Here is a 24852-nt window from a genome sequence, read left to right on the forward strand (position 1 = left end):
TCCATGAAAAATGGAGTAGACAGGCTTGGCGTTGGTGGCTCCTGCTTATAATCCTAGCTCCTCAGGAGGCTGAGATCTGAGGATCACGGTTCAAAGCCAGCCCGGGCAGAAGAGTCCATGAAACACACCACCCAAAAAGCCAGAAGTAAAGATACGGCTTCAAAGGTAGAATGCTAGCTTGAGCAAAATAAGGTAAGGGACAGCACCCAGGCCCTGAGTTCAAACCTCAGGGACCAGCACACACACACACACACACACACACACACACACAAACACACACACATGTGCTTTTTACCCAGATGAAGGTTCCTCCCAGCAGGCAGATGTGGGGCTGAGGAACAGGATGGGAGAAGGGTAGCTTGTTCCTGAGAAAACTGGGGCTCAGGGCCTGGCCACTGTGACATTCTGCTCCCCAGGGTGCTTAGCAGATCATGAAGTGCGAGTAATAAAATGTCAGGTGCCACCCCCACCCCCACCCCGCCAGCCTAAGCCCCTTACTGCAATCAGAATCAGAAAGGCACAGCTGGTGGACGGTTGAAGGGTTGGGGGGGGGGGTGCGGCCAGATGTCAGCCAGATGCAACTCAACCGAAGCTGAGGGTTAGCTAACACAGCTCTGTGCTCAAAAACAACTTCCTGGCCTCTGGGGTCAGAACCAAGAACAGGAAATTGGATTCAGCCCCTAACGCCCAGAACCCCAGCCTGACTTGGCCCCCATCTTCCTCCTTGTAGCCCAGAAAACAGAAAACCCCTTTATAAGTACACAATTTGGAGTGTGTGTGTGTGTGTGTGCCCATACTAGGTCTTGAAATCAGGACACCATCCCTTAACTTTTTCCACTCAAGGCTGGTGCTCTACCACTTGAACCACACCTCTGCTTGCAGCTTTTTGCTACCTCACTAGAGCTAAGAGCCTCTCAGATTTGTCTGCCCCAGCTGGCATGGAATCACCACCCTCCGATCTCAGCCTCCTGAGTAGCTCGGATTATAGGCTTGAGCGACTGGTACTCGGCTCACAACTTAGGTTACGGTAAATGCTGGTGGTGGTGTTGTTTTCTAAAAATGAACAAAACTCAGACGTCTTGTCTGACCGGTCCCTGGCACCTCTCAAATCTTGTCTTCCTCCTCTGAACCACTATAGGGGTCCAATTATAGCACCTAAGCAGCTGGCAGTCTCTTACTGTGATGACCCAGGTGCCTAATCGGTTCTGTCCATTGAACAATAAACAATTAGAGGATGAAGGCCATTCCCCCGGGCAGCTGCCGACTGCTGCCAGGTGTCAGGTAGGAGACAGACATGGCCCTGTCCTCCTGCAGGGTTTCCTCTAGTAGGCAGTGATAGATTTCTCTGCATCCACCTCCCCCAAGCCTTAGGTAGATAGTAGATGCTGCATTCGTCTTACAGAACAGAGGAGGCTAGAGCAAGAGAGCTGTGGAGCCACTCAGGAAGCTGAGATCTGAGGATCGTGATTCAAAGCCAGCCCAGGCAGGAAAGTTCATGAGATTCATCTCCAATGAACCAGCAGAGGAAAAAAAAAAGCCAGAAGTGGAGCTGTAACTCAAGTGACAGAACATCAGCCTTGAGTGCAAAACCTTAGGAGGGCTGGGAAGGTGGCTTAGTGGTAGAGTGCTTGCCTAGCATGCATAAAGCCCTGGGTTCGATTCCTCAGTACCACATATACAGAAAAAGCCAGAAGTGGAGCTGTGGCTCAAGTGGCAGAGAGCTAGCCTTTTGAGCAAAAGAAGATCAAGAACAGTGCCCAGGCCCTGAGTTCAAGTCCCAGGACTGGGAAATAAAAGAAAAAAGAAAAAATAATTAAAGAATTATGCTCAGCCGGGCGCTGGTGGCTCACGCCTGTAATCCTAGCTACTCAGGAGGCTGAGATCTGAGGATCGCGGTTCAAAGCCAGCCCGGGCAAGAGAGACCGTGAGACTCCTATCTCCAATAAAAACCACCAGAAAACCGGAAGTGGCACTGTAGCTCAAGTGGTAGAGCACTCGCCTTGAGCTGAAGAGCTGAGGGACAGCGCCCAGGCCCAGAGTTCAAGCCCCACGGCCGACCAAAAAAAAAAAAAAAAGAATTATGCTCAGGCCCTGAGTTCAAACTAGTACACACACACACACACACACACACACACACACACACACACACACAGAGTTGTTACTGTCTTTCCTATCTTTCTGGACCATCATAAGGACATAGACTGGGATCACATCTTAGGAAATCCAATCATATGTCCTCAATTGTTCCATCCTACCTTTCTTGATTGTTGATTGGCTCTCTCTTCCTCTCTCTTCTCTCCTTTCTTTTCCCTCTCTCTCCTCTAGACACTCTCAATTTTTACCTTTCCAATTTCTGTCTACATCTGGACTTTACGGATGCTGTCTGCAAAAGTCATTCTACCCATAACCCCCCACGCACACCTGACCTCCCTGGTAGAGCCCTTTCCTGGTCTCCCTCCCTCCCCCCCCTCCAGCCCTGCAAGTCTATGTCTTGGAGCTCTCTCTCCCTCCCTCTCTCTCTTCCCCTCCCTCTCTCTCTTTCTCTCTCTCTCCCTCCTCTCTCTCTCATCCTGGGGCTTGAACTCAGGGCCTGGGCATTATCCTTGAGCTTCTTTTGCTCAAGGCTAGCACTCTACCACTTGAGCCACAGAGTGCCAGGTCTGGCTTTTTCTGTGTATGTGGCACTGAGGAATCAAACCCAGGGCTTCATGCATGCTAGGCAAGCACTCTACCACTGAGCCACCTTCCCAGCCTCTCACTCCTCTCTCCTGCCCTTCATCTTGTCCTTCTGTCTCTCCTTCAGACCTGTACCCAGTTGGAGTTGTTGGGGGATGAAGAACTCCCCCTGACCCCCTCCCTGCTAATCTAGAGTGGATCTTGGGGTAACAAAGAGGAAAAAACTCGATTCATTTCTCCCACTCTTTTCTTTTCCCCTGCCAACCCTGGCTCATTTGAAATTCACACTGATGGCCCCATATTGAATTCCTATTTCCCATTGATATTGTAATGAGAGAATGAGAATCTGGGCGTCCATCTGGCCTTTCTTCAACAAATCCTTGGAGAACAAGGTTGGGTTTTGTTGGAGAGAAAGCTTGAGGCCGGAAGAAGGAAAATCAAGACACATATATTCACATTCTTCCTAAGGAGTAAATACAAATGCAGAACTAGATGGGTAAGAAAACAGGAACTATTACAAACTCAAAAAAGCATGGTTCCAAAGAGTCATGCCTGTCATCCTAGCTACTTGGGATGCTGAGATATGAAGATCGGTGTTTAAAACCAGCCCAGGCAAGAAAAAGCCAGACGTGGAGCTGTTGGCTCAACTGGTAGAGCATCAGCTTTGAGCAAAAAAAAAAAAAAACACAAAAGCCAAACAAGAGCATAAGGCCAGTTCAGGACTGGCAGACACTTAAAGAGATTTTCCTAATCTGGAAAGAATGATATTACATGGTTTGCAAAGAAATGGTTAGACCTGGAAAAAAAATTCATGTTAAATGAAAAAATTCATGTTAAATGTCTCTCAGACTCAGAGAGACAAAAGATGCATGTCTTTTTTCATATGTGGAAGCTAGATCTAATTTATAAATGTACAAGTAAATACATTGCGGGTTATACACAAGTGTATACAAAGGTGTTAACCTCAGTATGGTGTTTGCAAGGGAGAATCCAAATGGTGTAATTCCTTAGAAAAACTCACACTGCTGAATACCAGGAAATTAGTGTATGCAAGATGTGGGGGGGTGGGCGGGGAGTTGTCCAAAAGGAGAGAAGGGTAGATGAATGAAGAGAACGCAGTCATAATAGCCAATGGGTGTTCTTAAAATTAAGAAAACTGAAGGGGATGGGGGAGAATTCTGACATCATTGATAACATCAATGAAGATGCATTGTATTTCTAAAATGATTGGTTCTGTGGTAAGTCCTTTGTGTAACTACTTAAAGATAATAAAAATATATTTAAGAGAGAGTAGGGGGGAGAAAATCCAGCCAGGCACCAGTGGCTCATGCCTATAATTCTAGCTACTCAGGGGGTTGAGATCTGAAGATCAAGGTTCAAAGCCGGCCTGAGCAGGAAAGTCCATGAGACTCTTAACCTCCAATGAACCATCAGAAAGGTCAGAAGTAGTCCACGGGGTGTGGCTCAAGTGGTAGAGTATCGCCTTGAGCAAATCAGAGCTCAGGGACAGTGCTCATGCCCTGAGTTCAAGTCCCAGCACACACACACACACACACACACACACACACACACACACACACACACACACACACAGGCACCAATTCTCTTAATCTACCCATTTTAGAGAAGATGTGACTCATCAAGATTGCTATCCTCATTTCCCTCAACAATTCTGCCTGAGCCTTTCCATTTATTTATTTATTTATTAGTTTTGGTCGGTCATGGGGCTTGAACTCTGGGCCTGGGCGCTGTCCCTCAGGTCTTCAGCTCAAGGAGAGTACTCTACCGCTTGAGCCACAGCACCACTTCCAGTTTTCTAGTGGTTTATTGGAGATAAGATTCTCACAAGTTTTCCTGCCCGGGCTGGCTTTGAACTGTGATCCTCAGATCTCAGCCTCCTGAGTAGCTAGGATGACAGGCCTGAGCCACGGGCACCCAGCTTTGAGCTTCTCCTTTGACCTCTAACCCTGGACTCTTCCTGGCCTCCACCATTGGAAGTCACCTCTGACGGACTCACTAAAGGCTTTTCCCATGATCCATCCACTGACCAGGAAGATGATCCATGCCCATCATTCCACCAGTCAAAGTCATCTGCCCCCATCCACCGAAGACGTGACTCTCCTCTGAAAATTACTACACAATCCAGTCTGTCTAAACCCAAATCTCATCCCGTTACAGTCCCTAAGCCCTAAAAACAATTTGCCTCGGTTCCAAATACTTTTCTAAGACCAGGAAATCCTAATGACGGGGAGTGTTTCTGTTCTCAAACTCATTCTCCATTGCTTTCTGTCCAGGAGCTCACGGCCTCAAAATAAAACATGTGAAATCGCAGACTCGGGGATCCATTCCCAAACGTTCGTGGACACAAGACTCTGGTCATGTGACTCTTGAGGACTCTGGTCACCCCCCTGAGTCCACCCCCACCATGCCACAGGCACCCAGAGTCCAGATTGACTAGAGGTGTGGGGGGGAAAGGCTTAAAATAATTCTGTGCAAATTGTACTGTCTAAATATAGGCCGGAAATGTACAAGGATTATCAGGCAGAGGGAAATGGCTATTTTGGCCTTAAAACTGAGCTATTGTATTGGGGAGGTTAAAAACAAAACAAAACAATTAGGTAACTTTTGAATGAGGTCTCTGAGAAAAGCTATTGAATGCTCAACAGCCAAGACCGGGGGTGTGGTTCAAGAGATGAGTGGTTGCCTAGCAACCAGGAGGACTTGAGTTCAAGCCCCCCCCCAGTACTGCCTGCCATCCTCTACCAAAAACAGAATAGAATACATTGAATTATTATTAAATCAATGTTCTTTCAGTCTCTCCATCTCAAGGAACACCTGAGTCCGGTGTTAATATGTCTCTTAGTGTCTTTAAATAGTGGAGATCTTTAAAGGAGGCCTGAGCCATAGAAAGGCCCCACACAGAATACTCAGCCTTTTAAACGCTTCTCTTTTGATGTTGTTCTCCTTGTACTCTTGTGATTATCTTATTATCTTATTAGAGCAAGTTTCATTCATTTGCCATTTGCAAGTAATGAAATACAATGTCCTTCAAAACTAGGGTGAGTTTAACTACAAGCCAGGGTTATGGGGAGTGAATTTCTGGAGGAATAAGACCCCAATTGCTCAGGAAATAATGGCAAGAACTCACAACTAGTAGTGCATCACAATTACAGGATTCTGGGGTGGGGTAGGGCATGACTCAAGTGGTAGAACACTTGCCCAGCAAGTACAAGACCCTGGGGTTTGGTTGCCAGTATTGTAAAAGAAATCAAAAAGTTAAACTAGCCAGGCAACAGTGGCTCATGGCTGTAATCCTGGCTCCTCAGGAGGTTGAAATCTAAGGATCCCAGTTCAAAGCCAGCCCGGGCAGGAAAAGTCCATGAGACTCTTATCTCCACTTAACCACCAGAAAACTAGAAGTGGCGCCGTGGCTCAAGTGGTAGAGCACTAGCCTTGAGCTGAAGAACTCAGGGACAGCTCCCAGGTCCAGAGTTCAAGACCCACAACCAAAGAAAAGAAAAAAACAAAAATTAAACAAAAGAGAGCCTTGAGCCAGACACTGGTGGCTCGTGCCTGTAATCCTATCTACTCAGGAGGCTGAGAGCTGAGGATCATGGTTCAAAGCTAGCTTGGGCAGGAAATTCCATGAGACTCTTATCTCCAATAAACCACCAGAAAACCAGAAGTGGTGCTGTGGCTCAAAGTGGTAGAGCACTCGCCTTGAGCAAAAGAGCTCAGGTACAGCTCCCAGGCCCTGAGTTCAAGCCCCACGACTGACAAATATATATATATATATATATATATATATATATATATATATATATATACATACATACATATGTGTATATATATATACATATCATTATGATAGCAACTATCATAAGGATTTATACTCTTCATCATTTACATACATTGTGCTATTTACATGAGTCTCTGCTTGAAATTCTGGTTCCCATCCCTTGCTCCTTAATACTGCTGTGTGTGCTGAGGCTAAAGTCTTCACCTCTCTGAGCTGGCTTCATACCAGGGTTTTCAGTGCGTTCCTGACCAGGTGACATGAATGCAGATACTTTTCTGAGATCTCCCAAGATCTGTGGACAATCCCTTTACAGTATTAAATGCCATATGTAATTCTTCAGAATGACAAAGTCGAAGCCCAACAAAACAAATACCAGGAGTACGAGTACTTGCGTGGGGTGGGGTAATGGGAAGGACCCCAGGGGAGAGAGAGGTACAAGAATGAAGGGGTGAGGAGAGGAGAATGCAGGCAAGAATGCAGAATTGGGGAAAAATAAGGGAAGGGGTGCACGGAAAAGGGGGTGGGGTGAAGATGTTGAAGGGCTGACCCAGATCTAGATGCATTGTAGACACAAACTGCTTTGTGACATAGCCCGAAAAATCATATATACGTATATATATCCTACAAAATTAAGAAAAGGGAGGGAAGGGTGGGGTGGGGAGGAGGGGTGGGTGAGAAGGTTGAAAGGGGTGTGGCATGGATCAAGGCGCCCTGTATTCATCAACCGCTTTGTCCAATGGCACCTCCTCGGTACAACTACTTAAAGATAATGTTCAGAAGAAATTAAAAGTGAATCAAATGGCACATTGGGCAAAGAGCAAATGAGACGGGAGGTTCTGAGGAAATCATGAACTGCCCTGGGGACTCGGGAAGAGAACACTCCTAGCCCAGGCCTTATTAGGAGAGGGGCAGAGCGGGAGGAGCAGCAGAGTCGGTGGGAGCTGTGGATGAGCCATGGACTGGTCCTAGTGAAGATGCCAGCTGAGAGATGCTATGGCTGGCCAGCTGTTTGCAAACATCTGGGTGGCTGGCAGAGAAAGACAAAGTGGAGGGAGCCAGCAGCCTGGGGCCCGGGTCAGAAAGAGTAAGGGCTGGGACAGTGTCTGTGTGGAATAAGAGGGAGACACACGCACACACTCACAAACGCACAAACACATACACACCTACAAACACATAAACACACACATATATCTATATATGCACTCACATGTTCTTTATCTCTTTATTTCTCTGTCTCTGTGTGTGTGTGTCTCTCTCTCTCTCACACACACATATACACACACATATACACACAGCATGTGTACCAGGAGAAGCCAATCATATCCAGTATTTACTATGTCTTAAAAATTGTCTTGGCAAGCGCCAATGGCTCAAACCTGTAATCCTAGCTACTCAGGAGGCTGAGATCTGAGGATCACCATTTGAAGCCAGCCTAGGGAAGAAAGTCCACAAGAGTCTTATCTCCCATTAACCAGCAAAAAGTTGAAAGCTGTGACTCAAGTGGTCGAGCACTAACCTTAAAGCCAAAACAAAACAAAATCTCAGGGACAATACGCAGGCCTTGAGTTTAAGCCCCAGGACTGATGTACACACACACACACACACACATACACACACACACATACACACACACACACACACCAAAACATCTAATTGCCATGTGTACACGAACTTCTGAGCCTTCGAAGGAAGACCCGATTGAATCAGTATTTCTAGTACTATGTGTAGTCGTCTAATGAGTTTTCAATTGTGAATCCTGTGTATAAATATTTATGATCACTTCTTACCAGCCAGGACATTTGATCAATGAAAGTAGCATGCGATCCATTCATTCATTCGTTCATTCCCTGGGTGTTTACTGAGCAACCAATTAAGGTTGAGACACAGGGGAAGGCGCAATGGAGGAGTAAGAACATGCAAACAATAAATACATCAAACCACCCTGATCCTGGCTCTCAGTACACAAACACACATCTATACATGTTTAAAGGAGGTTTGTGGTTTGGTGGGACCTGGTGAATGAGGACTAAGAGGAAGAGGTATGGGAATAAGACGGCCCTGAGCTACGGCCGCTGGCTACATTGATGTCCTAAAGTCTACTGCAGAGTATGATCTGGAAGGGGTGTTTAGGGAGGGAGCGCTGGTGTTCTCTGTGTGGAGATTAACTTGAAGTCTGAGGAGGACCATGCCCACCCATGTCAGATAAAGACTATGGCCAGGCGCTAGTAGCTCACATCTGGAATCCTAGCTACTCAGGAGGCTGAGATCTGAGGATCACAATTTGAAGCCAGCCCACCAGTAGCTTAAGTGGTAGGGCGCTAACCTTAAGCAAAAAAAAAAAAAAAAAGAGAAGAAAAAGCTCAGGGATAGTGCCCAATTCCTTAGTTCAAGCCCCAGGACTGACAAAAGTAAGTAAACAGACAAACAAATAATTTCCCAACCCCAAGGAGTAGGGAACATGCCAAGTGTGATCTTCAGTAGCTGGTGTCATCCAACTCTTGGTGTGTGTGTGTGTGTGTGTGTGTGTGTGTGTGTGTGTGTGTGTGTGTGTGTGTGTGTGTGTGTGTGTGTGTGTGTGTGTATAAGAGGAACAACAGAAATATGAGCACCGATGTTGTCCAGGGTTCTAGAAAGACTGGAAATGAAGACTGCTTACATTTGTATTCCTGAATGCATTTGATTTGGAAAGACTGTTATTTTTTTTTAGTGGCTGGTTTTAAAGAGAAATCTAGGAACTCCTAGATTATTTCATTCCCTAAGATGCTTCCAGTTGACATAATTGATAGAGAACAAGTTCCAGAATTTGTATATGTGTGTGTGTGTGTGTGTGTGTGTGTGTGTGTGTGTGTGTGTGCCAGTCCTGGGGCTTGAACTCAGCCCCTGTGCAGTCTTTATTTACTTAGCTTTTTCACATAAAGCTAGAGCTCAATTATTACTTGAGTCACAGCTCCACTTCTGGCTTTTGGGGTTGGTTGGTTGGTTGGTTGGTTTTGTAGTTATTTCATGATAAGAGTCTCATCCTACTTTTCTTCCCCGGGCTGGCTGGCTTCGAATAGGAAAGAACACCCTCAGATCTCAAGCCTCTTGAATAGCTAGGATTACAGGCTATGGGCTATGGAGATGATGAAGCCTTAAGAGTCAACCGCTTCTAGGCATCAGTCAAACAGTGGCTGGCTGCCAGGATCCGGCACTGGATTATATTTGGGCTGGGTAAACAGTTTAGCCTGGGCCTTGCTGTCACCAGTCCTCGGGATAAGAGTCATCTTGATCTCCAGGGGCAAGAAGAGGCTAGACTTGATCAGAAAAGGACCTGCATTAACCTCTCTCTCTCTCTCTCCTTAGCCTCGCTGCTTCTAAAGAAGCCGATGCTGCCCGCTCTGCACCCAAGCCTATGTCACCTTCGGATTTCCTAGATAAGCTGATGGGCAGAACTTCTGGATACGATGCCAGGATCAGGCCCAACTTTAAAGGTACAGAGAACATGCCTTTCTGATCTGTAGGAAAAAAAATAGGTTCGCAGATTACAGGAGCAAGCAAGCAGCAGGCACTGCAGTAGCGAAGGCAGATGCTGAATAACAGCCTGAGTCCCATGAGCTCTTTCTCTGCCCAAGGCAGACATTACTAATCAATTGCTGCTTTCCCACATCAAAGGCAGAGGGGAGGCCTGGAAGGTGGACGGAAATAAGCTCACATAAACTTATTTTCTGATCTGGGATAAACACTATCTACCATTTAGCTACATATCTCTCTCTATATACATATATATATATATATATATATATATATATATACATATATATATCAGGGGCTCAGTTTCCTTTTCTGGTCTACACCTGCAATTTATTTATTTATTTATTTATTTTTTTTTGGGTCCGGTCGTGGGGCCTGAACTCTGGGCCTGGGCACTGTCCCTCAGCTCTTCAGCTCAAGGCTAGCGCTCTACCACTTGAGCCACAGTGCCACTTCCGGCTTTTTTCTTTTTGCTTATGTGGTGCTGAGGAATCGAACCCAGGGCCTCGAGCATGCAAGGCAAGCGCTCTACCACTGAGCCACCTTCCCAGCCCCTACACCTGCAATTTAAAACACGCCCCTTCATCAAGTTTGTAAGGCCTTCTCCCACAAGGAAGCCATGAGGAGAATAATAAGAAAAACCTCTCTCTACTTCTCCCCCAGATAGCTCTACATCCATTTGCTTTCCATAAGGAACATCCAACTCAAATTCACCTGCTGTTTCTGTAGACCAACAAACCATTTTTGGAGCTTGCTCATCTAAATCAGAATCACAGTATCCTATGTCTGTTGGAAAGAAGGCCAATGGAAGTCAACAAGGCCAGACAGAAATGAAGACAAGAGGAATAAAAGGAGATTCAGGCTTCCCAGAACTGGGGGACAGGGGAGGGTCTTGACCCAGCCTGCCCATGGCCCTATAGGAAGGTGGGCGCTATGTGTAGATGTGTATGGCAGGAAGAGAAAGTTCTCGGTGCTCCATGATGACTCTGGAGGCTGAAGCATTTGGGGAGTGGGGAGTCCTAGGGCTTGAACACAAAGCCTGAGCATTGTCCCTTCACTTTTTGTTTTGGCCTTTGACTACTTGAGCCACAGCTCCACTTCTAGGTCTTTTGGTGGCTCATTGAAGATAAGAGTCTCACGAACTTTTTCTGCCCAAGCTGGCTTTGAACCATCATCCTCAGATCTCAGCCTCCTAAGTGGTTGGGATGACAGGGGTGAGCATCAGCACCCGGCCATGGGTGATGAGCAGCAGGTAACAGGGGCCATCAAGGGCCTCATAGAAGCCTGAACATGCTGGCTTTTCTCCCAGCATCCCTTGCAGAGCTTTATATCCAAGAACTCACAACCCGTCTTGATCATAAATGCCCTCTCTCTCTGTTGCTCAAGTCCAAGAGCAAAGAAGAGATGTGATGGGGGGGGGGGGGCGGGGAGCTTCCTATTTTGCTTACTCTGCTCCCTGTTTTCCAAGCCTCCTTCTCAAAGTACCCTCACCACCAAACTAAGAAAGTGACTGAGAGATGCCTGGATTTATGTTTAGGCCACCTGCCACTCCTCAGGCCTGAGCACACACCTGCATGTGCGCGTGCACACACACACACACACACACACACACACACACAGAGAGCCTTTGCTCACCAGGCCCGATCCTCCATCATCATTAGCATAACCCTAGCTTCTCCAGGGACAGACAAATAAGGACAGAGTTTGTTATCATAGTACCCTGCCCTGAGGACTTCATCAAGTCACAATCTCAGACATCCCAAAGGGCCAGGAAGGTATTGAATGAAGCAGGATGGAGGTAATAAAGAAAAATACAGCTGGGCACTGGTGACTCACACCTGTAATCCCTGCTACTCAGGAAGCTGTGATCTGAGGATCATGGTTCATAGACAGCCCTAGTCAGGAAGGTCCAGGAGGCTTTTATTTCTGATTCACTATCTGCAAAAGGCAGGAGTAGGGCTGTGGCTCAAATGGTGGCATACTAGCCTTGAGCAAAAAAGCTCAGAGGCAGCGCCCAAGCCTTGAGTTCAAGCCCCAGGACTGTTTTCCCCTTCCCTTCCCCCCCAAAAAAAAAGGAAAGAAAGAAAAAAATACAAGAAAATCCAGGCTAAGCCCTGTGGCTCATGCTTATAGTCCTAGCTACTCAGGAGGCTGAGATCTGAGGATTGAAGTTCAAAGACAACTTGAGCAGAAAAGTCCATGAGACATCCATCTCCAATGAACCACCAGAAAACAGGAAGTGGTGTTGTGGCTCAAGTGGTAAAGTGCTAGCCTTGAGCAGAAGAGCTCAAGGACAGTGCCTAGGCCCTGTGTTCAAGCCCCACAACTAGCAAAAAGGAGAAAAAAAAAGAAATAAAACTGGGAAGGTGGCTCAGTAGTAGAGCACTTGCCTTGCATGCCTGAGGCCCTGGGTTCGATTCCTCAGCACCACATAAGCAAAAAGAAAAAAGCTGGAAGTGGCGCTGTGGCTCAAGTGGTAGCACACTAGCCTTGAGCTGAAGAGCTGAGGGACAGCGCCTAGGCCCAGAGTTCAGGCCCCCCGACCAGACCCAAAAAAAAAAAATAATTTTCACTGGAGGGCATGGTAATACATACCTGTAATCCCAGCACTCAGGACAGCTGTGGTAGCAGGATCTCCAGTGTGAGGCCACCCTGGGCTATGCAGCAAGACTCTAAATCAGGACCAAAACCAAGAAAATAAAAGACCATTCTCACCCAGCTGTTCCAATGATTTACTTAGCAGAAGACGTTTTTGTTTGAGAGGTCTCACTATATAGCTCAGATTGGCTTGGAACTCAAGATCTTCCTTCCTCCACTTCCCAAGGCCTGGTGTTAGAACAATGAATCACCACCATACTCCACTGAGAATCTTACTGGGAGCACGTGGGCTCCAAACATGCAAAATTAAATAATACCATGGCTCACCCTTGTAATTCTAGCTACTCAAGAGGCTGAAATCTGAGGATTGTGGTTCAAAGCCAGCCTGAACAAAAACATCTATGAGATACTTATCCCCAACTAATTAGCCAAAAATAAAAGTGCCAGAAGTGAAGCTGTGGCTCAAGTGGTAGAGAGCTAGTTTTGAGTAAAAGAAGTTCAGGGACCTGAGTATCCAGGACCTGAGTTCAAACCCCAGGCCTGGCACAAAAATTAATCAATCAATTAATTAATTAATATTTTGGCTTCTCTTAACCCTAGCTCTAACCCTCTGGTCTCCCCTGACTGAAAGTAAAGACAGCTCCCCAGAACCTCTCCCCCCCAAATAATAAGAATGGGGAGAAAGATTTTGTTCTTGGGCAAGAATGAATCCCTCTCAGCTTCCACTCTGATTCTCTAAGGTCTCAGGCAAAGCACAGAGCTTCTGAAAAAGCTTCCAGATCAGATCCCTTGTTCCCCTCCACTGCAGTGTTTGAGAAACATCACAGATCAATCACAGCCTAATGAAAGCAAGTCACAGAAATCTGCCTGCTCCTGACTCTCCTAAAGCCAGAGATGACAATGACGAAGAAACCACGGGCCTGTTCTGTTGAACAAGGCAGGGGAAGGTGGTAGACCAGTTATCCCTCTGTCTCGGGAGTTGTAAACAGGTCTGGCACAATTGAACTATTCCTAATTCTGACACTCTGTGTTTCCTGAAACTTTATGGATCACGAACACAACCCAATGCAAACCCATACACAAAATTAAACTTTAATATTTAATGGCATATATACATTATCCCCGCTGCCAAATGCCAGGCGGGTTGTAATTTTCTTGAGATAATTTAATTTCAGATTTACATCAATGAACCATACCTTCCCCATGGGGTCTTCTGGTGGGTGCCCTCTCCCGCACATAAATCAGGCCCTAATTTATATGAGAGTCACAATCGAGAGATGCTCACAGAGCCTGGGCGGGAGCTGTGCACCGCTGCAAGGTACAGGCAGTAATTCTTCATAGCATCTTAACCGTGTGAGGGTCAAATGAAAAACCTGAATCTAAGACTAAATGAGGGAGAAATGAAATAGGCCTTTGTTTAAGTGGAAACGACAATGAGGCAGATTTCCACTCCGCTTCAGAGAAAGAAAATATTAACCCAAAGAAAAAATTTAACCAGCTATAGAAAGAGCTGCTCAAGATAGACCAAGCTGCTGGGTGCTGTGACTCACGCCTATCATCCTAGCTACCCAGGAGGCTGAAATCTGAAGATCCTGATCCAAAGCCATTCCAAGCAGACAAAATCAGAAAGACTGTTATCTCCAATCAACCACTAAAAAGCCAAAGAGGAGCTGTGGCTCAAGTAGTGGAATGTCAGCCTTGAGAAAAAAAAAAATCTAAGCAACAGCTCAAGGCCCTGAATTCAAGCCCCAGTACCAACACACACACACACACACACACACACACACACACACACACACACACACACACACACACACACACACACACACACACACACACACACACACCCCAGACAAAAAAAGGCCACTGAATTAAGAACAATTCTCTAGACTCATTTGTGATGTAAAGACAATGAATCTATACTTGACTCCCTCAGTTCCTCATGGCTACAAGAAACGGAACTTGTAGGAGCTGGAGATGTGGCTCAGTTGGTAGACCCTAGCCAGAAAGCAGCAGCTACCAACTTCAAGTCTTCATCTCGGACAAAAAAATCAAAAGGAGTGGGGGAAGGCTGAGGTGACTCAGTGGTAGAGTGCTTGCCTTGCACGCATGAGGCCCTGGGTTCGATTCCTCAGCACCACATAAGCAGAAAAAAAAGCTGGAAGTGGTGCTGTGGCTCAAGTGGTAGAGCGCTAGCCTTGAGCTGAAGAGCTGAGAGACAGCACCCAGGCCCAGAGTTCAGGCCCCACGACCACGACCACCACCACCAACAACAAAAAGGATATGGAACTTGTGAAAAAAAATTAACAAATTGCAGTGTTCATGTAAAAAGAACTACTACCTATTTTCTAAGCCCAACCACCAAGGTCAGCTCAAGGTCAGCCCCTTTCTGAGGTCTCTTTCCTGTCTCATTTTCCAGCACCTTCTTTAATTGGACTCATTGTTTTCTGCCTCTCTCCCATGGTCTTTATTCTGGAAATTTCGCTGGCTTACTTGGAAGCCCAAGACAAGATTCTGGATTTTGCCACCCCCTGTATGACCTTGGACATGCCTCTTCCTTCCTCTTTTCTGTAATAGCCATGGAGATTCCCACCTTGGAAGTTAGACAAATCTGTATCCAAACCCTGGCTCCACTATTTAATAGCAAGATAGCCATGGACAAATACTTTATTCTCTCTGAGTCTCTATTGGTTCATCCTGAATAATACAGGTTAGCAGTCAACCTTCTCACAGGTATGTTGAGATGATGTTAATTTTAGCTAGGCATCTGTGGCTCCGGCCTGTCATCTTAGCTGCTTAGGAGGCTGAGATCTGAAGATCTCGGTTCCAAGCCAACCTGGGCAGGAAAGTCCCAAAGACTCTTTATCGTCAATCAACCACCAAAAAGCCAGAAGCTGAGCTGGGGTTCCAGTGGTAGAGCTCCAGCCTTGAGTGAAAAAAAGCTCAAGGGTAGTACCTAGGCCTTGAGTTCAAGCCCTAGCATCAAGGGAGGTGGGGAAGTGGGGGGGGGGGCGGGGCAGGAGAAAGGATGATCTAGGAAAATGTTCCAAACTCCAGCCAACTGTCTAATGCTTGGAAATTCTAACTGCTATAATGAATCGTCTCAAATGAAGAAAGCGGGTTTCAATCACCACCCCCAAGCTATCAGAGCAACAACTGCTCCCTCTACCCCCTTCTTTGTTGGCAGCGAGAGTGGAAAAAACGTGTCTGCAAAAGTACTTAACAAAGACATATGGGTTTTCTCTGAGGTTCCCTCTGCGGTCCTCTGCTAGCAATCCCCATGATCACCCTTTCAGGCAGAAGTTGTTCTTGGTTCAGAAGTTCAAGGCCAGGAGCTTGCTGTTTCTTGGGGCTCCCAAAGTGGTCTCTAAATAGGCTGTAGCCATAAATACATCCTTTAAGACACAAATTAGAAAGGCAGACTCCAGTGGGACTGGGGGAAAGGAATTCGAAGCCATCTGGCTGGATAATGAATCCTTTTGTGTTCCTGAAAGGACATCTCTGCTTAGTCTCTGCTGCTGTGTACCTGCCCTGGGCCTGGGAATAGAGGAAGAAGTCTGGCAATTCCCAGGCTGGGAATCCCGGATGCTGGGAGGCGGGACAGAGGAGGGCGAGCGACGGGTTCCTCCACCAATGGGCTCCATGCGTAAGATCAGCTTGCTAGAACATGGTTTTCTCCTTGGCCCTGAGGCTAAGCAGGCCTGTCTTCTTGATTGCCAGGTCCCCCGGTGAATGTGAGCTGCAATATCTTCATCAACAGCTTCGGTTCCATCGCTGAGACCACCATGGTAAGTGAGTCCATCTGCAAGCTGGTGTTTTCTCCTGCTAGCAACATTGCTGTATCCAAAATAGCTCTTCAGGCTTTCCCTGTGGAGATGGGAAAGCAGGTGTTTCTAGCAGATCTACCTGGAGGCTCTGGTTATTGTTATGGTGGTGGTTTGTTGGGGGGTAGGGGGGGGGACCAGGGGGAGGGAGTCAAAGTAGAGCATCTAAAAATGGCAGCCAGAGCCTGGCACTAGTGACTTCCACCTCTTGATCCTAGCTGCTCAGGAGGCTGAGATCTGAGGATCATGGTTCAAAGCCAGCCTGGGAAGACAACTCTGAGAGATTTTTGTCTCTCTAATTAGCCAGTAAAGAGCTGCAAGTGGAGGTGTGGCTCCAGTGGTAGAGTGCCAGCCTGGAGTGAAAAAGCCATGCTAGAGCACAAGGCTCAAACCCCAGGACTGGATACAAAATGAAAAACAAAATTAAGAAAGGAAAGAAGGAAAGAAAGAAGGCAGGAAGGGAGAGAATTGAGGAAGGAAGGGATGGAGGGCAGGAAGGAGGGAGAGAGGGAGGGAGGGAGGAAGGAAGGAAGGAAGGAAGGAAGGAAGGAAGGAAGGAAGGAAGGAAGGAAGGAAGGAAGGAAGGGAGGGAGGAAGGGAGGGAGGGAGGGAGGAAAGAAAGGAAGGGAGTGAGGGATTGATTTATGATAACCTATTCATGAGTTTAAAATTCAACTTCCCAATGGCCGAAAAATGTCTAGTTATAGATGTTGAAATGGTACAGTGGATTAATTCCATTATTTGCTCTATAAATGTACTGAATTTTTTTCTACAATTGAGAAGATTAAAATAAATCAATTGCTGAGTGTTGGTTGTTTGTGCCTGTAATCCTAGCTACTCAAGAGGCTGAGGTCTGTGGATCACGGTTCAAATCCAACCTGGGAAGGAAAGTTCATGAGACTCTTATCTCCAATTAACCACAAGAAAACCAGAAGTGGTGCTGTGGCTCAAAGTGTTTACCACTAGCTTTATGCTCTAATCTTGAGCAAAAGAACTCAGGGAACAATGTCCAGGCTCTGAGTTCAAGCCTCATGACCCACAAAAAAGAAAAGAATAAAATAAAATAAATCAATTATACTAGAAAAAAAGACAATATCACAAAGATTGATCAATGTTAATAGTGATTATCACTGAGTCAGACTTAGAGATAATTTTTATTATAGTCTTTCCATATTGTTATATTTTTCCAATTTCTGTAAGGAGTAAATATTACATTGCTAATTGTAAATATATGTAATGGCTCTGTGTGTGTGTATGTGTGTGTGTGTGTGTGTGTGTGTGTGTGTGTGTGTGTGTGTGTGTGTCTATGCCAGTTTCAGGACTTGAACTCAGGACCTGGGCACTGTCCCTGAGTTTTCTTTTTGCTCAAGATTAGTACTCCACTACTTCAGCCACAGTGCCGCTCCGGTTTTCTGGTGGTTAATTAGAAATAAGAGTCTCACGGACTTTTCTGCTCAGGCTGGCTTTGAACTTGTGATCCTCAGCTCTCAGCCTTCTGAGTAGCTAGGATTACAGGTGTGAAACACCAACACCCAACACATTTCTGTTTGGGATTGTTTTTGCCATTTAATATTGAATAAAAATTTTAAGTAGACTCCAGTTATATAACTGTTCCAAACATATAACTAACCACTAAATAAAATGAAGACCAGGAAGGTGAAACATGCATTTTTAGGGGGAGGAAATGTGAACAAATGCAGTGATTCTTTTCAAGTGATAGTGTGTAAAAGTTGAATTAGGTAACTTGAGGGTAGGGATGGGATGGGGGGAGAGCTGGAAGAGAATGATGGAAGGCGTAACATTAGTCAAGCTGCCTCAAACTGGGGCTGGGAATGTGGCTAGTGATAGAGTCCTTGCCTAGCATGCTTGAGGCTCTTCAGTACCATCTACACAGACAAAGCTGGAAGTAGCGCTGTGGCTCAAGTGGTAGAGTGCTAGCCTTGAGCAAAAGAAGCTCAGGGACAGTGCCTAGGCCCTGAGTTCAAGCCTAACGACTGGCCAAAAAAAAAAAAAACAAAAAAACAAGATGCTCTGTACTGACTCATAAACTGACCAGTGGAATTAAAAACCCTTTGTACAACAATTTAAATTTTTTTAAATTTATTTAATATACAGACAGAAAAACGAAGTGGATATTCAAAATATTTAATAGAATATTTAATATTTAAATAGTAAATTGGAAACATTTTAAATAGTTAATAAAGCTCATATTGTAATATAAAATAATAAATATTTAAAGTAGAGCTCGGCTTCCATTTTTTTCTTTTTTTTTTACAAAAAAAGAAATTTAAAAATAAAAACACAGAAAGGCCATATGCAATTATCAAATGTTAAGATGGAAACTGAAACCCACATTCTAGAAACTACTTACTATCTGCGTAGCCTCAGGAAAGACACAAAAGTTCTGCTTAAACCTCTTTAAAATTCAGTTTTATTCCCTGAAAAAAAAAAAAAAGAGTAAATAACGCCATTTTTGGAAAGTAGAGGTGTGGCTTAAGTGGTAGAGCACCAGCTTTGAATGGAAAAAGTCAAGTAAGAAACAGAGGCTCTGAGTTCAAACCCCAGTACCTGTACCAAAAGCCTTGCCATAGTTTCTTACAAGTTGCATTAATACTATTTTCATTGTTAATGTCAATTCTGGACCTACCAATGCCTCCCTACCAGAACTCAAGTTTTGGGGCAATTTGCATCCCCCTAAACATCCAGTGATAATAAGAATCTTTTCTACATCAAGCTTTCCTAGACCAAAATCTAAATGGGAGAATGTTAGTGTGTGTGTGTGTGTGTGTGTGTGTGTGTGTGTGTGTGTGTGTATGTGTGTGTGTGTCTGTGTGTGTGTGTGTGTCTGTGTCTGTGTGTCTGTGTCTGTGTATCTGTGTGTCTGTGCCAGTACTGGGGCTTGAACCCAAAGCCTGTCCAGGCTTACCTTGAACCCCTGATCATCAGATCTCAACCCCCTGAGTAGCTAGGATTACAGGTGTGAGCCACCCAGTGCCCAGCCTGAACTCTCCTTTGACTATAATTATTAACACCTATTAACTGTACATTTTAATAGGGCACACTGTGGTATTTCCACATATGTACATATCATGCGTAAATAATATCCAAACCTGTTCTGTTCTGCTCCCCCATGGCATCTACCTCTTTCCCCTCTTCTGATTTCCAGTAACCCTTTTCTACTTTTAAGTTCTTTTTGTTTTCCTTGTTGTTTGTTTGTTTATACTTTCTGTATAGAGAGGAAACCTGCAATACTTCTCATTCCATATCTTACTTCCTTCACCTAAAGTGAAGTCTTCCAGTCCAGCCCATTTTGCTACAAATGACAGAGTTTCATTCTTCTTTCTGACTGAATAATATTCCATTATGTATCTAGTCTGTATTTTTCTTTTCCATTCACCATGAATGACCCTTAGGCTGATTCCATAGCTTAGCTCTTGGGAATGGTACCACAATAGTTATGGCTATGCACTTATCTCTTTTGTGAATTGACTTCATATCTCTCTAACATATGACCAAGAATGAGATAGTTTGATCATATGGTAGTGATATTTTTAAGGTTTTTGGTGGTGGTGGCGGTGCCAGTCCTGGGGCTTAAACCTAGTACCCAAACATTGTCCCTGGGCTTTTTTTTTAAACTCTAGGCTAGGGCTCTACCACCTGAGCCACAGCCTCACTTTTAGCTTTTCAGTGGTTAATTGGAGATAATAATCTCATAGAAGCCAGGCACTGGTGGCTCACACCTGTAGTCCTAGCTGCTCAGGAGGCTGAAAGCTGAGGATTGTGGTTCGAAGCCAGCCTGGACAGAAAAAGTCCCATGAGAGACCCTTTGTCTCCAATGAACCACCAGAAAACTGGAAATGGAGCTGTGGCTCAAAGTGATAGAGCCCTAGCCTTGAGCAAAAAACAAAAGTGCAGGGACAGTGCCCAGGTCCTGAGTTCAAACCCCACGACCAACCAAAAACAAAAAAAAAGTCTCATGAATTTCCCTGCCTCTGTTGGCTTTGAACGGCAATCCTCAGATCTCAGCCTCTTGAGTGGTAGGATTACAAGCATGAGTCATCGGCACCCAATGTATTTTCAGGTTTTCATTCAGAGGAAATTCTGTATTGATTTCCATAATAGCTAGGTTAAACTGTGTATGGTGGTGCACGCCTGTAATCACAGCCCTTGAGAGACTGAAAGTAGGAGGATTACCAATGTGAGACCAGACTGGGCTATATAGCATGGCCTTGTCTTGAAATGAACAAAACAAAATAGAACAAAACCACCTAGCTGATCTAATTTCCATTCCAACCAACATTTATGTAAAGGCTACGTTTTTTTCCTGGTGCAACCTTGCTAGTCTTTTGTGAGTTTTATTTTCTTGAGGACAACCATTCTGACTGAGATAAGGTGTTATTTTCAATGTTTGTTTTTATTTTTCATTTTTCATGCTGATACTTGGAGCTTGAACTTTGGGTCTGGGTGCTGTCCCTGAGCTCTTTTTGTGCAAGGCTAGTACCCTACCCCTTGAGCCACAGCTCCACTTCCAGCTTTTTGGTGGTTCATTGGAGATAAGAATCCCGTGGATTTTTCTGCCTGGGCTGGTTTTGAACCACAACCCTCAGATCTCAGCCTCCTAAGTAGCTAGGATTACAGGGGTGAGCCGCTACTGCCCAGCTTAGATAACTAGTTTTTATTGTTTGTTTAAGGTTTTTTTTATTGATTCTAGATATTAGTCTTCTTTCAGATGAATAACTGGCCAAAGATTGTTTGCCCTCATCCTGTAGGCTGTTTCTGCTCTCTATTGATGGCTTCTTTTACTGCATGTTAACACTTGTTACTTTGATGAAAGCCCATTTGTCAATTCTTGCATTGGCTTCCTCTGCTTTGGCAGGCCGATCCAGAAAATTGGTACGTTTCCCTGTTGTTACGGCTGGTGCTCTCCCACTTGAGCCATGCTTCCAGTCCAGCATTTTGCTGATTCATTGGAGAATCTCTTACAAGATTTTTCTGCTGGAAGTTGGCTTCCGACCATTATCTCCCAAGGCTCAGCCTTCTGGGGAGCTAGGATTACAGGCATGAACCACTGAGGCCCATTCTAGTTGACTTTTGTACCCGGAGAAAGACATCTTGTTTCAATCTTCTACCTGCCCATAGCCTATTTTCCCCAGCAGCATTTGTGAAAGCGACTGTTTTTTCCTCAATAAATGTTTTTTGGCACCTTCATCCAGAATTAGTTGGCTGAAGATGTGTGGATTTATTTCTGGGTTCTCTCTTCTGTTTGTTCTGTTGGCCTAGGTGTCTGTTTTTATGCCAGTACCATGCTGGTGTTGTTACTATGTCTCTGTGGGTGTCTTGAACCAGGCATGGTGATGCTGCTAGCATTGATCTTTTTGTTCCAGATTGCTTTGACTGTTTAGACTCACGTGTGTATGACTTTCAGGATCTGTTTGTTTGTTTTCCTCCACATTCTGTGAGGATGCCATGGGTATGTTAATCTGCAGATTTAATTACTTGAATGCAATGACTTCTTCTAATCCACAAGCTTGAGTAGTCTCTTCTTTCAGTGTTTTCAATTCTTCGGTGTTTCGTGATCTTTATAATAGGGGTTTTGCACAGTCTTAGGTTTTTTTCTTAGATGTGTGTGTATGTGCATGTGTGCATATGTGTGTGTGTTAGAAATAGAATTGCTTTCCTGGTTTTTTTCTCAATAATTTAGTTATTGAGATAACTAGATAACTATATCTACAGATATGTATGTATCTAGATCTAGCTGGGCACCAGGGATTCACACCTATAATCCTAGCTACTCAGCAGACTGAGATTTGAGAATCATGGTTCAAAGCCAGCCCAGGCAGGAAAGTCCATGAGACTCTTATCTCCAATAAGCTACTCAGAAAAAGCTGGAAATGGTGCTGTGGCTCGAGTGGTAGAACACTCACCTTGAGCAAAAGAAACTCAGAGATAACACCCAGGCCCTGAGTTCAGACTGGCAAATAAATATATTTATTTATTTATCTATGTAAAGCTATTGACTTTCTTTTCTTTTTCCTTTTTTATTTATTTATTTTTTTGCCAGTGGTGGGGTCTGAACTCTGGGCCTGGGCGCTGTCCCTCAGCTTTTCAGCTCAAGGCTAGTGCTCTGCCACTTGAGCCACAGCGCCACTTCCAGCTTTTTCTGCTTTATGTGGTGCTGAGGAATCGAACCCAGGGCGCCTCATGCATGCAAGGCAAGCGCTCTACCACTGAACCACCTTCCCAGCCCCCACATGGATTTCATTTATACGTTCTAATAATGTGTGTGTGTATGTATGAGAGAGAAGGACAGGGCACACAGGGCTTAAACTCAGGGCCTGGTTGCTTGCTGTCCTTGAGCTTTTTTTTTGCTCAAGACTGGTGCTCTACCACTTGAGTCACAGCTTCACTCCAGCTTTTTGATAGTTAATTGGAGATAAGAATTTGCAGTTAGCTGGGTGCTGGTGGCTCGCGCCTGTAATCCTAGCTACTCAGGAGGCTGAGATCTGAGGATCTCGGTTCAAAGCCAGCCCGGGCAGGAAAGTCCATGAGACTCTTATCTCCAAAAAAAACCACTAGAATACCAGAAGTGGCGCTGTGGTTCAAGCGGTAGAGCGCTCACCTTGAGCTGAAGAGTGCAGGGACAGCGCCCAAGCCCAGAGTTCAAACCCCACGACCGATCCAAAAAAAAGATAAAAAATGTTTAAAAAAAAAAAAAAAGAATTTGCAGTTAACTACAGACTTTCCTGCCTGGGCTGGCTTTGAACTGCAAGCCTCAGATCTTAGCCTCTTGAGTAACCAAGATTACAAGCATGAGTCACTGGAACCTGGTTTCTAATAATCTTTTCATAAAGTGTTTTGGATGTTGTGTATACAATCATTTCCCACTGCAAGCAAGTATACTCTGGCTTCTTTGTTTCCTACTTGTATGCCTCTCATTTCTTGCTCTTGTCTAATGAGAAAACATGAATTTCATACAATCAGATACATGAAGTTTAAACTCCACCCTCCCTTAACTCCATTTATCAACTGTGTGGTTTAGAAAAAATATTTTTTCTCCCTGAGCCTTTCTGATCTATGAAATTAGGTTAAAATTACCTAGACCAGAGCAGGGAGCCTGACTCAAATAGTAGAGCTCCAGCCTTGAATAAAAATGCTAAAGAACAAGCTTGGAGTTGGTGAATCATTCCTGTAATCAAAACTACTCAGAAAGCTGAGGTATGAGGATCGCAGTTCCCAGCCAGCCCCAATAGGAAAGTCCATGACACTCTTATCTCCAATGAACCAGCAAAAGGCTGGAATGGAGTTACGGTTCAAGTGGTAGAGCACCTACTTTGAAAAAGCTAAGAGACAGAGACCAGATTCTGACTTCAAGCCATAGTACTGGCATACACACATGCACACACACACACACATATTTATATTTATAAGGCAAATAAAACTGAGATCTCAAAGGCTGTTGTATTAGAGCTGTAGCAATCTCCTTGCTTCTGCTTTAAATGGATTTTTTCTGTGAGCATTTGAGACTTAGAAAGCAGCTCATGGGAGAGAGAATTCAAATGTGGCTTCTCAGGCTCCTGAATGTGAACATGGTCCTTCAGCATGTTGAACACCGACCCACGGAAGTATTTGGCTAAGTAAGCAAAACAGCATTTAGCCGTCGGCCTATTAAAGCAATTACATTGATCTCTTCTGAGCTCCATTGCCTGCTGCTGTTTACCAATCTGGGAGAAAGAAGGGAAAAAAAAATCAATGGTGATAACTCATTTGAGTGACAGCTGCTATGGGTGGAGCCAGCGGCTCCAGAAGATCTAAGCAAGCTCCATTCTTCAGGTCCCTTGATTGCTTTCCATTAGTCACTTTATAATGAGAATCTATACCTTGGATCCTGTGTGCATGTGTGTGTGTGTGTGTGTGTGTGTGTGTGTGTGTGTGTGTGTGTGTGTGTGTGTGCACGTGCATGCATGCATGCATGTGCCATTACTGGGACTTGAACTCAGACCCCCAAGCTCTCATTTGGCTTTTTCACTCAAGATTAGCCTTCTACCACTTGAGCCACACCCCCACTTCCTGCTTTTTTGAGGATTCCTTGGAGATAAGCATCTCACAGACTTTCCTGCCTAGACCGCCTTCAAACCATCCTCTCCAGATCTCAGCCTCCTGAGTAGCTAGGATTACAGGTGTGAGCCACCAGCATCCAACCTTCATCCTCGTCTTTTAGATGATGCACAGCCAACATGCATTGCTTCTGAAATAAGAAAGCAGGACATTGTTAAATATGCTCAGTGACGTGAACACATGGGGGAAGTCCTACTGTCCAGATCAAGTTCAATTTCCCTGGAAGACTCTGTTTGCTCCTTCCTAGACTCCTGCTGACCCTTCTTTCTGGCCTACTGCTCTAGCTTTGCCTCCTTTGGTAAATGAATGCACTTCCAACTGTCCAAAATG

At 45.0% G+C, this 24852-nt stretch overlaps 1 protein-coding gene across 2 annotated transcripts in view; it reads left to right on the top strand.

Moving 5' to 3' along the window:
• The window catches only part of Glra1 (glycine receptor alpha 1), a 62217-nt gene that overhangs the window by 16713 nt on the left and 20652 nt on the right, over positions 1-24852 (top strand). Inside the window, exons 4-5 of one of the 2 annotated variants that reach the window (XM_070022624.1) lie at positions 9818-9945; positions 16304-16371. In XM_070022624.1, the coding sequence (XP_069878725.1) occupies positions 9867-9945; positions 16304-16371 (147 nt within the window). In that variant the 5' untranslated portion in view covers positions 9818-9866. Of the gene's footprint in view, positions 1-9816; positions 9946-16303; positions 16372-24852 lie in introns of those variants that run through there. The other variant, XM_070022623.1, reaches the window with a different exon arrangement.

Source organism: Dipodomys merriami, unplaced genomic scaffold, assembly GCF_024711535.1.
Source record: "Dipodomys merriami isolate MVZ:Mamm:240054 unplaced genomic scaffold, mDipMer1.0.p SCAF_151, whole genome shotgun sequence".
NCBI lineage: Eukaryota > Metazoa > Chordata > Mammalia > Rodentia > Heteromyidae > Dipodomys > Dipodomys merriami.